This window comes from Trichomycterus rosablanca, chromosome 16 (genome assembly GCF_030014385.1).
Source record: "Trichomycterus rosablanca isolate fTriRos1 chromosome 16, fTriRos1.hap1, whole genome shotgun sequence".
NCBI lineage: Eukaryota > Metazoa > Chordata > Actinopteri > Siluriformes > Trichomycteridae > Trichomycterus > Trichomycterus rosablanca.
This window is the reverse complement of record NC_086003.1, coordinates 1,106,431-1,122,822: the sequence shown is the minus strand read 5'-3', so window position 1 is coordinate 1,122,822 and position 16,392 is coordinate 1,106,431. Positions and strand designations below refer to the sequence as shown.

At 42.9% G+C, this 16,392-nt stretch overlaps 2 protein-coding genes across 2 annotated transcripts in view; one reads left to right on the top strand and one right to left on the bottom strand.

Annotated features, from left to right (window-relative positions):
* Positions 1–4,566: 4,566 nt before the first annotated feature.
* esm1 (endothelial cell-specific molecule 1) lies at positions 4,567–9,155 on the bottom strand. The gene is made up of 3 exons (XM_063012078.1): positions 8,831–9,155; positions 6,335–6,475; positions 4,567–5,380 (listed from the first exon to the last, which is right to left on the bottom strand). Exons 1-3 carry the CDS (start codon positions 9,153–9,155, stop codon positions 5,280–5,282), a joined length of 567 nt encoding a protein of 188 aa, XP_062868148.1. The 3' UTR covers positions 4,567–5,279.
* Positions 9,156–12,725: 3,570 nt separating this feature from the next.
* Positions 12,726–16,392, top strand: part of LOC134330813 (probable E3 ubiquitin-protein ligase HERC1) — a 63,279-nt gene continuing 59,612 nt past the window's right edge. The window contains exon 1 of the mRNA XM_063012077.1: positions 12,726–12,883. The gene's annotated coding sequence lies outside the window, so the exon portion shown is untranslated. The remainder of the gene's footprint in view (positions 12,884–16,392) is intronic.

The following is a 16,392-nucleotide window of genomic DNA, read 5'->3' as shown; positions in this document are numbered from 1 at the left end:
ATCCTGGTCAGGGACGTGGTGGGCCTGGACTCCGGTCTAAAAACACTGACCACAGAGCAGGAGCACACACACACACACACACACACACACACACACACACACACACACACACACTCACACCCAGGGCCAATGCAGTGCATGAAATCCCCCTTCTGCATGTTTTTAGGAGGTGGGATGTGAAAGGAAACCTGAGTAGACACTAGGAGAACATGCAAAACATTAGACACCCTAGGGGCCCATTTTGGGAACCCAGGCACTTCTTGCCACTGTGCCGCCCTTTACAATCAAGGTGACTGAAGTGTAATGAGATGAGTCCGTCTGAAGAATCCCAAACAAACATCAATAATTTCAGATTCAGATTAAAATGCAGGGTAGGGAAGAGAAGACTGGGCTTGATTAAATAAAAATCCTGGTCAGGGACGTGGTGGGCCTGGACCCCGGTCTAAGAACACTGGCCACAGAGCAGGAACACACACACTCACATTCAGGGCCAATGTAGTGCTTTAAATCCCTCTTCTACAAATGTAAGGGGTGGGCTGTGAAAAGAAGCCTGAGTAGACTCTAGGAGAACATGCAAAACATTAAGGATCCTGAGTGCCCATTTAGGGAATTGAACCCAGACACTTCTTGCCACCCTGCCACCCTTTACAATCACGGCGACTGAAGTGAAATGAGATGAGTCCGATGAGTCCACTTCCGTTCACCTGGACCCTGACCCTCCAACCCCAGAAGATCTCAATGGGAATTAAACCCCGTTTTGCATGTTTTTAGGAGGTGAAAGGAAACCTGAGTACCCAAACAAACCCATGTAGACACTAGGAGAACATGCAAAATATTAAGGACCCTGGGTGCCCATTTAGGGAATTGAACCCATGCACTTCTTGCCAGTAAAATGAGACGAGTCCGTCTGAAGAATCCCGACCTGTTCACCTGGACCCTGACCCACCAACACACCAACCCCAGAAGATCTGGATCGTTTTGGGGAATGGTTTTTTGGGAGCATAGTCCACCCTATCTGGAGTTTATGACCCCTGACCCGATGTCCATCCTGTTACTCAGGCACGGTTGCGTCAGCGCTCCTTCAAAGAAGTGAAATTCCTCTTTGTTTTTCCAGCACGGTTGTGAGAATCGAGGGAACGCTGCAGAATTCCAAACTCCTAATCAGTCATTTTCACCCCTCGATCATTCCCAGATTTAGATATCCGATTCATTGTTCGTGGAGCGGATCACCCAGACCCGATCGCTCCGTTTCCTAGAAGATCCCGCGCGGCGGTCCGGCTAATAAACAAGCGCCGCGGGCCGTAAATCAGGCTTATTTACTAGGTGTTGCGCGCACCTTTGTTTCGGAGAGGCGGCGCTGACGTGTTCGGGAAGGGAACGATAACGGGCAATTCTCACCACGGCCTTCCTGTTATTGAGAGCCGCTTCTTTGTTTGGTCGTGGACTCAGCACTCTCCGGCTCTCCGGGGGATCATGGGAGGGGAAAAAAAAACTTCGTCTCCTTAATGCCTCTCGTGTCGTTTCGGCAGGACCGCATCACGCCAACGTTTCCACGCTGGAACGCTGGTGTCCTGCAAAAATCACACCAAGTCCCAATGTCCCTCTGAAAAAGCCGACAGGGAACAGTGGGAGCCTAGTGAATAAAGCTTTGTGCTATCAATCAAAAGGTTGAGAGTTTGAATCTCACATTTGCCATGCAGCTACTGTTGGGCCCTCAAGCAAGGCCCTTAACCCTCTCAACCAATGGCTGACCCTGCGCTCTATATATGACAAATAAAGACGTTAAATCCACTATACACCAGCACCTAAAACTCACAACCCTGCTGTGAAACATGGTGGAGAGAGCATTATAAAGTGCTGTGGATGTTTAGCTGTTTAGGCAAGAATCCCTCCTAAATTAAAACTGGTGTCCCAATACTTTTGCCCATATAGTGTAAGTAATAAATTATCTGGCTCAAACCCTGATCTCTAAAGCTGTAAAACACCTTTATATTCACACCTACCGTACAGATGAACCGTGTGGGTATACAATTACCGACAGTAGGACAGGTGTACACCTTGTCACCCCCATGTACCTCATTTGTTTGGGTGATGGAGCGTTCTCAGTATTATGTTAAAAACACGAACATAGTAATGACACGGTGGTGTGTGTCGTTCTGGGAGGAGTGCATTAGGTACAGCATAGTTGTTGGGAGGAGAATCGGTGATCCTAATAAAGAGGTCAGTGAGAAATCCCAACAACACTCCTGCACCTACTACACATGTTGGCGTCATTGCATCCGAACATCTGGTCAGTGGGGGGTCTACAGGCACGGGGGGGGGGGGGGGTAGATTTGTAAATGGGATACTTGAAGTGGCAAAGTGTCTAGCAGTCGGCGTTCCGATTCATACCAGGCATCCGGTAGCTGAGGCTTTAAGCTCTGGGGCACACAATCACTAAAATGCTCGAGATTCGAACCCTGATCCAGCGTGGGATTAGACATGCGTAGACATGGCTGGCTGTGTCAGTTCAGGGTGTTCCTGCCTTCTGTCCAGTGTTTCCCGGAGGAACCTGACCCACCACAACCCTGGACAGTTAATCAGAAGGTTGTCGGTTCCACTGTGCACTCCGTCCAGCTCCCCCTGTATTTTACTGTGTTTGATCCCGTTGTTAATAAGCTCTGATTTATTCCCCGTATGAAGGACCAGAGGACCCGCGGCATGTATCACCTCTCTGGTAAATACATCAGCCGCGGTGTGAAACCCGGCGCTGGCGTTCCTCTGCACCCTTGTTGACGTTCGGCCGTTCGGACGTCAGCTCTGGGAAAAAGAGCCGGCGAGGACGGGCGGTTCCGGACGCCGAGCGTTCCTCCCGGCCTGTGACGTCGGTCGCCTGACGAATCCCAGGCGCTTTTTCGGCCTCCCATGCGCGGAGGAGACACAACAACAACAGGAAGTCGGGCCGCGCTCGCAGGTGTCAGGAAGCGCAGGAAATAAACAAGTGCTCGCTGGATTATTTCGGACCTTCTGGGGGGTATTTTTGGAACATTCCAGACCGAGGAACTGGGTATAACGCTGTGGATGAAAGTAATGGAACACCACTTCTAATGACTGAATTCATGTGTTTCAGCCAGAACAGGTGCTAACAGGTGTAATATATTAATCACATGCTTACAATATTGCAGCAACAGTTTAGGGAAGGCCCTTTCCTGTTCCAGCATGACTGTGTACAAAGCAAGCTCTATATTATAAAGCCATGAGGGAAAAGTTTAAAAGCCAAGAACAACAGCTCTGGAATGAACCGGAATATCAACATCAGTGCCCAGCCATACAAACACTGTCCTTTTAAAGTCATGTGAGAAGCTTCTCAGAAGAGTGTCTGTTGTTCTAGCTGAAAAGGTCAGAGGTCACTTTATTTTAAAACCTTTTGACTTGAAATGGGACGTCCAGCAAACTCATGGTCAGGTGTCCAAATACTTTTGGTCATATAGTGTATACAATTCAATAAGAACTTATTTTTTGCCAAGAGGGCAAATGTTTACATGCCACTTTTAGAATTTTTGCAATTGTTCTTTTTTTCTTTATGTTTTCTGGAATAATAATAGTAATAATAATAATATTAATAATAATAATTATTATTATAAATTTTTTTTATTATTGTTACTATTATTAATATTATTATTATTATTATTACTATTATTATTATTATAAGTATTATTATTATCATTTTTATTATTGTTACTATTATTATTACTTTCATTATTATTTTTATTATTATTAATGATTATTATTATTGTTATTATTATTACTATATTATTATTATTAATTAAAGCAATAACAAAATTGTTATATTTATTTTAATTATTATTTTAATTATTATTATTAATATTAAGATAAATATAAAAATTCTGTTATTAATATTATTTTAATTTATAATAGTAATAATAATATAATAATTATAATAATTATTATTATTATTAATAAAATAAATTTTAAAAGTATATAATTATTTTAATTCAGAATATAATAAAAATTAAAATAATAATAATATTAATTAAAATAAATGTAAATTTTTTTTTATTGTTTTAATTAATAATAATAATAATTAATAACTATAATTAATAATAATAATAATAATAAAGAGGTGTTGGTTTTTTAGATGATTAATTTTGTGTCTGGATAAATCTCCTCACGATTTAATGGGAAACTGATCTGGACTGCAGGGAGGCCAGTCTAGCACCAGCACTCTCCTATTTAAAGGCCACACTGTTGTAATGCTGGGGGAATCGGGATTGGCAGCGTATGTTGCATGTAGGTACAGATGTGCTTGGCACAAACAGCCCAATAATAGACTGGCAACCTGTCTGGGGTGTCTCCTGCCCGACCCACCATGACCCTGACCAAGATAAAGCGGTGGTAAAACAGACAGTGACTGAATGAATGAACTCACATCCTCTCTGCTCGTTTATTTGTGTTTTTATTGTATGTATTTGAGTTGATTTTAAAGATTTTAAGTTAAAACCCCGTCGTTTTAAATAAACACTCAAACTTTTTCTCTTCTGTGCAGTTTAATTTCACATTAAGACAGAAATCAGTGCATCAGATCAATAAACATACAGAGATTTTATTTAACAGAGGATAAAAGTGGAAAATAAAAATCATACGATAATAAACAATAGACAAAAGTATTGGGACGCCCTTTTAATGAATGAATGTGTTTCAGCCACAATAACTGATAACTTCAGCATCCTGAACAGAGCAATAATCTCAGTCGACAGCTCTGGGATGAACCGGAACATTGACTGATCGATCAGCGCCCAGCCATACAAACACTGTCATCTTTTGCCCTACTGAATGGGCACAAATTCCCACACACAGACACACTTCAAAGTCTTGTGAGAAGCTTCTCAGAAGGATTTGATGCCATTAGGGTCAGTAGTAGCTCAGCACGGTACAGGACTGATAATCAGAAGGTTGCTTGAGCAAGGCCCTTAACCCTCAAGTGCTTAGACAGTCACACTGTCACAGTACTGTGAGCTCGATACTCTTGTGCATATATTGTATGACCGTCGGGATCACACGTGTCGAGGAGGAGCTGAGCCCACGGCGAGCCAGCAGAAGTGCACATGGGAGCCGAGTATATCCAAAATGAGACAAGAAGCAGAAACGAACACAGAACGGTTTAGAAAAGCTCAGATAACATTTATACACTTTATGAAACATATTAAAATATATTCTTTGTCGTTTTTAAGTTACTATGCTACATGTGGACCGGTGGAGATGAGGCGGGAGTTAGGGTGTCAGCGTGGTGCCAGTCGCTTCGGAGCCGCCGCCCGGTCTGTCTGTCCGTCTCCGGCGCTGCTGCTGTTATTGCTGCCGTCGCCTGATGCCACCTCGTTACCTACAGAGAAAAATACGACAGGATTAACACACACACACACACACACACACACACACACACTTTATCACTTTGGGTTTTTTCTACCTGTTGCTCCCGTACATTAGGGGCACCACAGACCAGACCTGGCACAGTTTTTACCCCAGATGCCCTTCCTGACCTAACCCTACTATTTCTATCCGGGCTTGAGACCTGCACTGAGAGCGCACTGACATGTGCACCTTCCAATGACCTGGCTGTTAGCCATACCATGCCTGTGTAGATGCCTGACCGGCCGATAGCACCGCTGATATTCAAACCCCTTATTACTGTGCCAACCAAGCGCCCAACACAGCAGAGTGGGTCCTGAGGACCTGGGCCCCAAATTGCCCTTAGGTGTAAGTAAGTAAACACATGTGGGCGTGTGACGGGCGAAGTCTAGACAAAATGTTTAGGACATTTGATCGTGTTTTAATCACAGAATCACGTCCTTCTGCCTTCCCGGATCTGGTAGCAGAGGGTGCATGGAGGCACAGATGATCGATGCATCAAATTCACTTTATCTATTTATCCCGGTTTCTTTTGCACACCTGCCAGCCCCTTGGTTGGCAACCTGCTTCCTCTGAAGCCCTGATGCCAGGCTCAGAACCGTCTGGTTCGCGCCTGGTGCCGCAGCCCCTTTTTTTGGGTCGCCCCTTTTCTGGAGTGGACTCCACAGTTAGGGTGTGATTATTTTGGTGGTGTAGGAAGTCGTAAAGTTAATTAAATGTATTATAGGGCACTAAACCTCCCTTCTGCACCTTTTGAATCCTCATTTATTTGGGCGCATCGTTGCCACCGGTTTGCCGATGCATTTTCGATGATGCGCCGTGAATCCTGCGTTCACATCACGTAAACCTGCCAACACACCAACGGTGGTCCACAAAGTCGCTGCTATGCCCTTGTTTTATACGGTCCAGCCCCCCAGGGGTCACTCACCCTCCTGCGTCTTTATCGTGTTGGCCATTTTGGAGAAGAACTTGAAGGTGAGACAGGCGCCCGTCTCCCTGTCGCAGAGTCCTCCCGCCTTACAGTTGCACGTGTGCCGACACTCGACCCCGAAAGTTCCGTACGGGCAGTCTGGGAACAGAAAGAGAGGAAACGGTTTAGAGCCGCGGTCGTCGTGATATCTCTACAGTCCGTCTACTGTCGGGCCCCTGGGGGACATTCAGGGCCCTAAACCCACAGCTGTGTGTTTTAGATTAGATTCTGAAACTCGACTTATTGAACACAGTGAAAATTAAATGTGGGAAATCATTCGGAAGGGTGTGGGTTCGAATCCTGACTCTGCTATGCAGCCACTGTTGGGCCCTTGAGCAAGGCCCTTAACCCTGGCTGATCCTGCTCTCTGACCCCAGCTTTCAAATGAGCGATGTATATACGAGGCGGTTGTAACCTAGTGGTTAAGATACTGGACTTGTAATCGAAAGGTCGCTGGTTCAAGCCCCACCACTGCCAGGTTGCCACTGTTGGGCCCTTGAGCAAGGCCCTCAATTGCTTAGACAATATACTGTCACAGTACTGTAAGTCGCTTTGGCTTTTTCTGTGACAGATTAACCAGAATGCATTTTTTGGTCCGAGGCTGTTTGGGCCACCCCTCCACCCAGATATTAACCAACCACGTCTGTGCAGACGCCCGACCGGTCGATAGCACCGCTAGCATTCGAACCCGGGATCCCCAAAATCAGCAGTAGTGGGCTATCACTGTGCTACCCTAACACCCTGGTACAAAAAAGTTCTATAATGTTATTTAAAATAATGTTGCGTGTCCTCTTTGTTACTGGTGACTTCTCTGTGCCCATATAAACAGGGCTATTTACAAAGTCTATGGAACAGTGGTCTCTTTACTAAATTGCAAAGAAAAGCCAAGCTGTGACCTTGAACAGTTGCTTGTGGTTAAGGTACTGGATTAGTGATCAGCAGGTTGCTGGTTTAAGCCCCACCAGCGCCAAGATGGCACACACGGTTGGGGCCCTGAGCAAGGCCCTTAACCCCTGACTGCTTGCACTGAATTCGCTCACAATTGAAAGTCGATACGGATCAAAGCTATCGCACATCTATAAAATTAAAAAATATAATAAAAAACCTTCTGCTGAGAGGAAACGTCCCTGGATTAGAATATGTTAGGACACAGGATTTACTGTCCCCAGTCAAGCAAGCTTTACAGCTCCGGAGCTCAGAGGAAGAAAAATGAGGACCTTAAGGATTGACTGAAATTTCCCACTGATCACACAGACAAAAGTCTTTCATCTCACGTCGATTTAAAGCTCACTGGGCCGTGGGCAGCTCATGCAGAGCCGTTTGTTTTGGGTCATTATTTATTGGGACAGGATATAAATGGGACAGCAGCTTTACTACTGGACAACAAAAATTAATAAATAATTGAATTAATTTACTAAAGACACAAATCGAACCTGTTTTTTGAACCTTCTGAGTTAATGGTGCCCTCAGAGATGCCAGGGGCACCAAAACACGCCGAACGTTTGAGCATCACACCGCCAACAAACAGTGTCTTATCCCAGACAACACAGCGTCCAAAATTTTATCAGGACCCCCTAAAGGTCAGCTCAGGTCCAAATGGTTGTTGACATAAAGCTTCCCAACTCTCATGGTGATTCACACACCCATAACAATAGCATTCATTCATTTATTTATTCATTCAATGTGTGTCATGTGGTCAGGGTCGCTGTGGGTCCGATTCATCGGGCTAAAAGTCCTGAAACACCCCGGACAGGTCGCCAGTCCGTTCTAGGAGTATCATGTCTACTTTATTGCAGTTCTTAAAAGCTCTTCTTACAAGATTAAATGACTTTAGAAGTAAAGTAGTGCTTTTTGGCTTGTCCTTTCAATAATATTATGCACTGTAGAGGGTTAAACAGCATAAACGTTTGCGTTTATGTATTGAGGAAGGCTGGTCCTAATCTGCTCGACTGTTCTGATATATTTTGGCAGAGTAGCGAGCCTTAACCCATCCGTGCTCAAAAAGGATGCTCTACGATTGCACTACCACATCGTCCCAATTTTTTGGACATTTAGAACGAGCATATGTTTATAAAAATGCATAAATAAAGGTGATTCGTGTTAAACATTAAACATCTGATATTGTACGGTTTTCTTTTAAATGCATTGCAAGTCAAATTGGATTAAAAAATCACTGCATTTTACATCCTGTCCACATATTTTTTGGAATATGTTGCAGGCATTGATTTTAGAAAAAATAAATACTTAAAGTTAGTAAATATTAATTTAAGGTAAAACATTAAACATCTGATTTTGTTCTGTTTTCTTTTATGCAGGTCAAAGTCAGTTAAAAAAATCACTGCATTTTACACCCTGTCCACATATTTTTGGAATAGTTTGTAAATGAATCGATGCTTGTGATTGGTGCGTGGGTGCGTGTGGGTGCGTGGGTGCTGGTCAGTAAATGCTCGGTACCTCTGCACACTCCGTACTCGTCCCCGTACTCGTCCTCGTCCTTGTAGAAGTGGCAGTGGAGCCCGGGCCCGCACTTCACCCCGTGGGTACCGGACACGGTGCGGTAACAGTGCTCCCCACGGCGCGCGGTGCACACCCTGCAGCAGCCGCAGTCGTCCAGCACCGTGCGCGCGCAGCCCGGCGTTCCCCCGCAGCGCGCGGCATCGCAGCGCTCCGGACAGTTCACCGCGTACTTACCGCGCGCGCTCCAGCCGGACGGGCCGGAGGAGGAGAGGCCGCGCGCCTCCAGCACGAGCAGCACGGTGCACAGCAAGAACATCTGCATGACGCTGATGCGGCGCGAGCGGAGCGGGGGTCAAAACAGATGTCGAGCCTCGCGCACTCGCGCGCTTTAAACCCGGCGCGCGCCGTCAACTCGTCAGTTTCCTCAATCAGGTACCGCCGCCGATGTCAGTTTCCCACGGCTGGGTTGCCAGATTGCGTTTTTATAGGGTTCTAAAGCTGCACGGTCTGCAGTGCACATCAGTTAAAACACCCTCGACAGGGTACAAACATCTGCACATTTTAATGCACTTTAATGTTTATTTACTGCATCTAATATGATGGGTGAGGTGGGGCAAAATTTTGCATGTGCAAAAGTAAAAAATTATGACATATTTTAATATTTTTATTTTCCATTATATTTAATTATTCCACAATATTTTTATATTTAAATATTTTATTATATTTTATTATTGCACCATATTTTTATATTTAAATATTTTATTATATTTTATTATTCCACAATATTTTATCATTTTAATATTCCATTATATTTTATTATTCCACAATATTTTAATAGTCCATTATTTTTTATTATTCCACAATATTTTTATATTTCATTATATTTATTATTCCACAATATTTTTATATTTCATTATATTTTATTATTCCACAATATTTTAATATTTTTATATTAAAATGTACAGGAGAAAAAACACAAATATGTACCTTTTCATTATCATGATTTCCAAACCTAATCCTCCCGTTAGTCAAGGTTCCCATACATGTTTCTTAACACATAACTTTTGATTACGCTGTCCTAACAGTACATCATTATTTTATTTAGAAAGTTGATAATATAATGTACATCAGGACTGGCAGAAGTAAATAAAAACAAATGCAGCATAAAATAAATATAAAATTAAATCTCTATGTGCTTAAAAACTGGCTGGAAATAAATATGAAAACTGGAACAAACAGTACCAAAACATACAAAATGTGAAATTCTAACAACAGGTAAAAATAACAATAATGATATTTGTAATAAACGTGTAATAATAATAATAATAATTATTATTATTTTTATTATTATTATTATTATTATCATTATTATTCTTTAAATAATTAAGATTCTGTTTATTATATTTTTATTTCAACTGAAGAACTCTTAATGAACTCTTTTCTGAGTTTTCTGAGGGATCTATCTATTGGAAAACAATCTAACGTGTTTAAACAAACACTATCTGGCAACCACAGTTGCTATTCCTGCAGCCCCGGACACACCGCACTTGTTTTAGAGATCCGGAACGGAAGTGGATCTTGGTGCTTAAGCTGCCATCCAGGAATTGAAATTGTTGTGAAGCGTGATGTCATGGGTTCAGTTCAGGGATGTTTGTTCAAGCCAGCTGTTCTCATGTTTCCCAAACACCTCCCATCATCCGAACATCTCCAAACATCTCCCAACCTCCTCCAAACACCGCCAAACATCTCCAAACACCTCCTCTCCTCCGAACACCCCCAAATCCCTCCAAACAGAATCTTTCTGTTCTCACGCTGTTCTCATGTTTCCCAAACACCTGCCCTCCTCCGAACATCTCCAAACATCTCCAAACCCCATCCAAACCTCCTCCAAACACCCCCAAACCTCCTCCAAACACATCCAAACCTCCTCCAAACACCTCCTCTCCTCCGAACATCCCTAAACATCTCCAAACCCCATCCAAACCTCCTTCAAACCCACTTCAACCCCCCTCCATACCCCTTCAAACCTCCTCTGACCATCTCCAAACCCCTCCAAACAACATCCCCGGGGTTTAGGGTATTTGGAGGTGTTTGGGGATGTTTGGAAACACCTCACATTGGAAACACCTCATGTTGGAAACACCTCAAATCCTCCTCCAAACATCTCCAAACATATCCAAATCTTCTCCAAACACCTCCAAATCACCCCAAACACCTCCACCCACCTGATTCTCCATCATCCTTCTTCACAACACCATGTTTACCAGATACAGAATTATAAAATAACATCCAGCTAAACTAAACAATCTGATTTTAAATGTGGTGACAGAGGCAAACAATCCTTGACAAGACTTAAAAAATTTAAACATAAATATTAATACCACTATAATATAACTAGTGTTAATATTAAACAGATAGTGTATTAACATGTAATAAACAATAATTAAAAACAGTAATTATTTAGATCATATTTTATATTCCTTGTTCAATTATACATTTGCTCAGTGTGTATTAGTTGATAATGATAAAAAATAATAATTTAAACTTTAACCATTATTAACCATTATTTGTAATTAATTTTACTATTATTGCAGTACAGTATTAAATGTTAAAATGGTCAAACACCTATTTATATTATGTATTATATTACTATATTATATTATCTATTAGAAAATATATTACAAATTGTATATAATCTGTGTTATTCAGCATACATTCCAACAATAATAACAACAACAATGTTGTTAATAATAATAATAATAATAATAATAATAATAAGTGTATTATTTGCTTTAACATAAGTGTATTTTTTTTACTGAGTGGGACGGCACGGTGGGTAGCACTGTCGCCTCACAGCAAAAAGGTCCTGGGTTCGATTCCCAGACTGAGCGGTCCGGGTCCTTTCTGTGTGGAATTGGCATGTTCTCCCCGTGTCCGTGTGGGTTTCCTCCAGGTGCTCCGGTTTCCTCCCACAGTCCAAAGACGTGCAAGTGAGGCGAATTGGAGATACAAAATTGTCCATGACTGTGTTTGACGTTGAAACTTGAATGTATCTTGATGAATCTTGTGTAAGCAGTAATTATCTGTCCTGTAATGAGCGGAACCTAAAGTGTAAAACATGACGTTATAATCCTAATAAATAACAACATTCCATTTTATTTTCAGCATTCAGCGAACGCCTTTATTCAAAGCGAACTTACAGTACTGGGACAGTATATTGTCTAGGGCAGTTGTAGCCTAGTGGTTAAGGTACTGGACTAATAATGGAAAGGTTGCTGGTTCAAACCCCACCACTGCCAGGTTGCCACTGTTGGGCCCTTGAGCAAGGTCCTTAACACTCAATTGCTTAGACAATATACTGTCACAGTGCTGTAAGTCGCTTTGGTTAAAAGTGTCTGCTAAATGCAGAAAATGTATATGTAAATGTCTAAGCAATTGAGAGTTAAGGGCCTTCCTTAAGGGCCAAACAGTGGTAACCTGGCAGTGAACCAGTGACCTTTTGATTACTAGTCCAGTACCTTAACCACTAGGCTACAACTGCCCTGTACAACAACATTGTTGATAATAATAACAATAATAATAAGTGTATTATTATTATTATTTGTTTTATCATAAGTGTGACACTTAATTCATAGTAAATTAAAAAGTCCGTAATTCACTTCGTAAACTGCGTAAATTGCGCATCTTCAGATCCGCGTTACCGGTGTAGCGCTGCTGTAGACTGAATGGAGTCTACGGTTAGCACAGAGGCTAACACTTAGCTTTAAACCTAATACTAAATTATTATTTAAATATTATACTATTTAACAGGATTATCAGTTGGAGCGGATTATTACGGGTGCTGGCTGAACTGACTGTTAGTATTTAATGTGTGCGGGTAGAAAAAATTAAAATATTTCCTTATTTAAGGAAAGCTAGGGAGGCTAGGCTAGGTGTCACAACAAATGTGAAGCGCTTTAGCGTTAGCATTAGCGTTAGCTTCGCAGGTAGCGGTGTAGAGCGGCAGTACTGGAGTAAAGCTGGGTGTGAGTGACACAGAGAACCGAGCCGGTGAGATCGCTCTTTAACTACGTTTATTATTATTATTTACGGGTTGTGTTTAGGTTCTGGGTTATTTAATAATGAGCTGTTATAGTGAATTGTTGTTGACATTTGAACTGTCAGGTTGATTTTATTGTTGTTTGTGGATTTAACGCTGCTGTCTTGTTTGTATTACAGTCGTGCACCATTTCTGTCTACATTTCATTAAGCTTGCACCAGCCGCACTGTGTTGACTTTATATTTAAGATAAAATGCAAACTTCAGGGTGTTAAATGAAATCGTTAATGTAACAGTAATGTTGCTTGTTGTTCCACTTGTTTGACACTTTGGATCATGTGTGTGGGAGAGGCTGGACAGACCTGCAGCTGCTGCTCAGCTATTTATACAACTGCACTGCGATCCATAAATATGTAACAGATTTAAACCCACATTATTGCTTTTGTGTTATTGTTTGATCTGGAAAAAATAGTGGTCAAGGTTGCACTGGGTCCGGGACCACTCGGAAACGCTGGCCACTTGGCACCAAACCATTTAAGCACAACACAATACCTTGTTTTGTCTTGGTCTTGACAATAAAACATAGTGCCACCTTAAATGTCATCATTAAATGTGCTCAATTGTTTCTAATATTAATAATAACAGTAAATATCGAGGGCGGCACGGTGGCTCGGTGGGTAGCACTGTCGCCTCACAGCATGAAGGTCTTGGGTTCGATCCCCAGGCGGAGCGGTCCGGGTCCTTTGTGTGTGGAGTTTGCATGTTCTCCCCGTGTCTGTGTGGGTTTCCTCCGGGAGCTCTGGTTTCCTCCCACAGTCCAAAAACATGCAGTCAGGTTAACTGGAGACACTGAATTGCCCTATAGGTGAATGGGTGTGTGTATGTGTGTATGTGCGATGGACTGGCTCCCCGTCCAGGGTGTTACTGTGTGCCACAGACACGATTGTTATTCTTTAGTTGTGTAGTGACGGCTAGTTGGTCCGTGTTACTGGTTGGACTGTGAGTGGTAGGACAGAGTGTAAACAAGAATTAGATTATTTTAAATAATGACTCCAGCGTGCACAGGGGCACAGTCATGCTGAAACAGGAAAAGGACCTTCCCTAAACTGTTTCTGCAAAGTTGAAAGCATGTCATTCCTGTTGTGCCTGAAATACATGAATTTAAAATTAGTCCATAGTGTTGGTGCCAGTAAGTAAGGGAGCAGACATAATTTGTTACATGATCAATCCACCTTCTGCATGTTTTGAAGGTTTTGAGGGGGACCAAAGTACCAGGAGATAACACAAACATTGTGTAAACAGTGGTCATTCCTGTAAACATGACAAACGTGACAGAATGGAATGGGATTAAGTCACATGAATTGAAATCCATCCTCACGCCACATCAATGCCAAACTATCTCGATGCAAAATGCCAGATGCAAAGTGTGCTGCCAAAATACTTTCAGATGCCAGATCTGTGCCGTGACGAGTGGGTCGGAACGGAAATTTCTGGTCATTCAAAGGCACCAGCGTTTCATAGCACCGTCTCCAGGCCGGCGCTCGATGTTAAACCATGAAGAAGCAGCAATAAAATTCCCTGGTTTTTATTTCTCTTTAAACCCAGAGTGTAAATATAGACATTAGGAACAGCCTGCTTCTCTGCAGTCGTTTTCTGGCCCGTCTGCTTTACACCCCTGTTGGTAAATCTGTGTGTGTGTGTGTGTGTGTGTGTGAGGGGGTTCGGCGTGTAGCCAAGATTTTGACATCCTGTGAAAGATGATCAGCTTCACTTAAAGTCCAGTCCAGTCGAGTTACTCAATCCGCTTGTTTAAAGCATCAAATCTTAAAGCGGCAGTTCGGCCTGAAATAAAACCTGCACATTTATCCCTAATGGGATGGACCCACTGTGCCCTTGATCAGGCTGAATAAGCGATTGAAGAGAAACGATCATTGTTTATAAAGGCTTCAGGCTCCGTGTGTGACTCTGACAGAGCTGGAGACCCAGTCCAGGCTCATCCTAAAGCTTCCGGACGCTTCCAGGTTTATTTTTATACCCAGAGAAACCGTATAGCGCGGCGTGGTGGTGCATTAACGTCCTGGGTGCCCTCATATACGGCACACACAGACCGAGGCTGGTAGTAATGCTCGATTTCCTGTTCTGTTCTCGGTATTTGTGGGTAAAACGTGAGAGAAAACAAACCCTGCAATGATGGGTAGGATCTAAGACGACTTTAATCCTGACCGGAGTGAAGTGTATCACTGAAGCTGAGAGACGGCAGGGGTTCATGCACACACACACACTCACTCACTCACTTACTTTCTTAATTGCTTATCCAATTAGGGTTGCGCGGAGGGGTTCTGGAGCCTATCCCAGCTTTTCAATAGGCCCGAGGCACACAGTAACACCCTGGACGAGGTGCCAGTCCATCGCAGATACACACACACACATACACACACACCCATTCACCTATAGGGCAATTTAGTGTCTCCAATTAACTTGACATGTTTTGGACTGTGGGAGGAAACCCACACAGACACGGGGAGAACATGCAAACTCCACACAGAAAGGACCCGGACCGACACGTATGTGGTAGCCAAGCGCTTTTTTTCAGGGATCAGTATCGCATACGTAGAGTCAGGCACCGCTCTCCATTATTCACCATCTCAGTGCAGTACCTCGACCAGCCAGCAGAGGCAGCAGAAATACAGAATCCATTTGGCCCCTCATTCTCAGACCCCAGTCGTGTCTCCGCAGAGCTGAGATTCAAACTCAAGAGCTAAAGGTCTTTATTTTTGTAGCCCGAGAGGTCAAGCACTGAAAGTTGGGTCTGTTTACGCCGGGAAATACTGGGCGCCAATCCTTCGCAGGGCTGAGATTCGAACCCGTGTCTCTGAGGCGGTGGGCTAGCCTGATAGACGGCCGTATTATATCTGATTATTTCGACGCGTGCACACCAGGAACTCTTTCTCAGCTAGAAGGTCACTGGGTCCGTCCACTAAGGTCAGCCGAAATGGAGAGTCTGGGTTGCGTCTCAATATAGTAACAGCCAGTTGGCTCGTGATACTGGTAGGACTGGGAGTGGTAGAGCAGAGTGTAAACAGGTATTAGAAACAATTATTTAGAAATAATAAATACAAAATACTTTATTATAATATAACATTTGGCTAGAAGTATTTGGACACCTGACCTTCAGAACAAATGCTATTAAAATGGTACTATAAAAGCAGCTAAGCAGGCGTTCCACAAGATTTTGAAGTATGTCTATGGGAATTTGTGCCCTTTCCATACGTTCCGGTTCATTCCAGAGTTAGCTTTGTGCACAGGAACAGGGACGGGCCTTCCCTAAACTGTTTCTGTGAAGTTAAAATGAAAGCATGCCATTTTCTGTTGTGATTGAAAGACATGAACCCATACATTAGAAGGGGTGTCCCAATACTTTTGTCCTTATTGTGTAGAAGAAGGACACATTTTTAGTACAGATTCAATCCACCTTCTGCATGTTTTTAAGGTTGGGGGGGGGAACCAAAGTACCAGGAGAT

Excerpts from the sequence above, each read along its gene's own strand:
- esm1 (XM_063012078.1), bottom strand. The coding sequence starts at position 9,155 with ATGCAGATGTTCTTGCTGTGCACCGTGCTGCTCGTGCTGGAGGCGCGC. Across the intron at positions 6,476-8,830 it reads CGAGTACGGAGTGTGCAGAG|ACTGCCCGTACGGAACTTTC; the intron begins GTACCGAGCATT and ends TTCTGTTCCCAG. Across the intron at positions 5,381-6,334 it reads CACGATAAAGACGCAGGAGG|GTAACGAGGTGGCATCAGGC; the intron begins GTGAGTGACCCC and ends TTTTCTCTGTAG.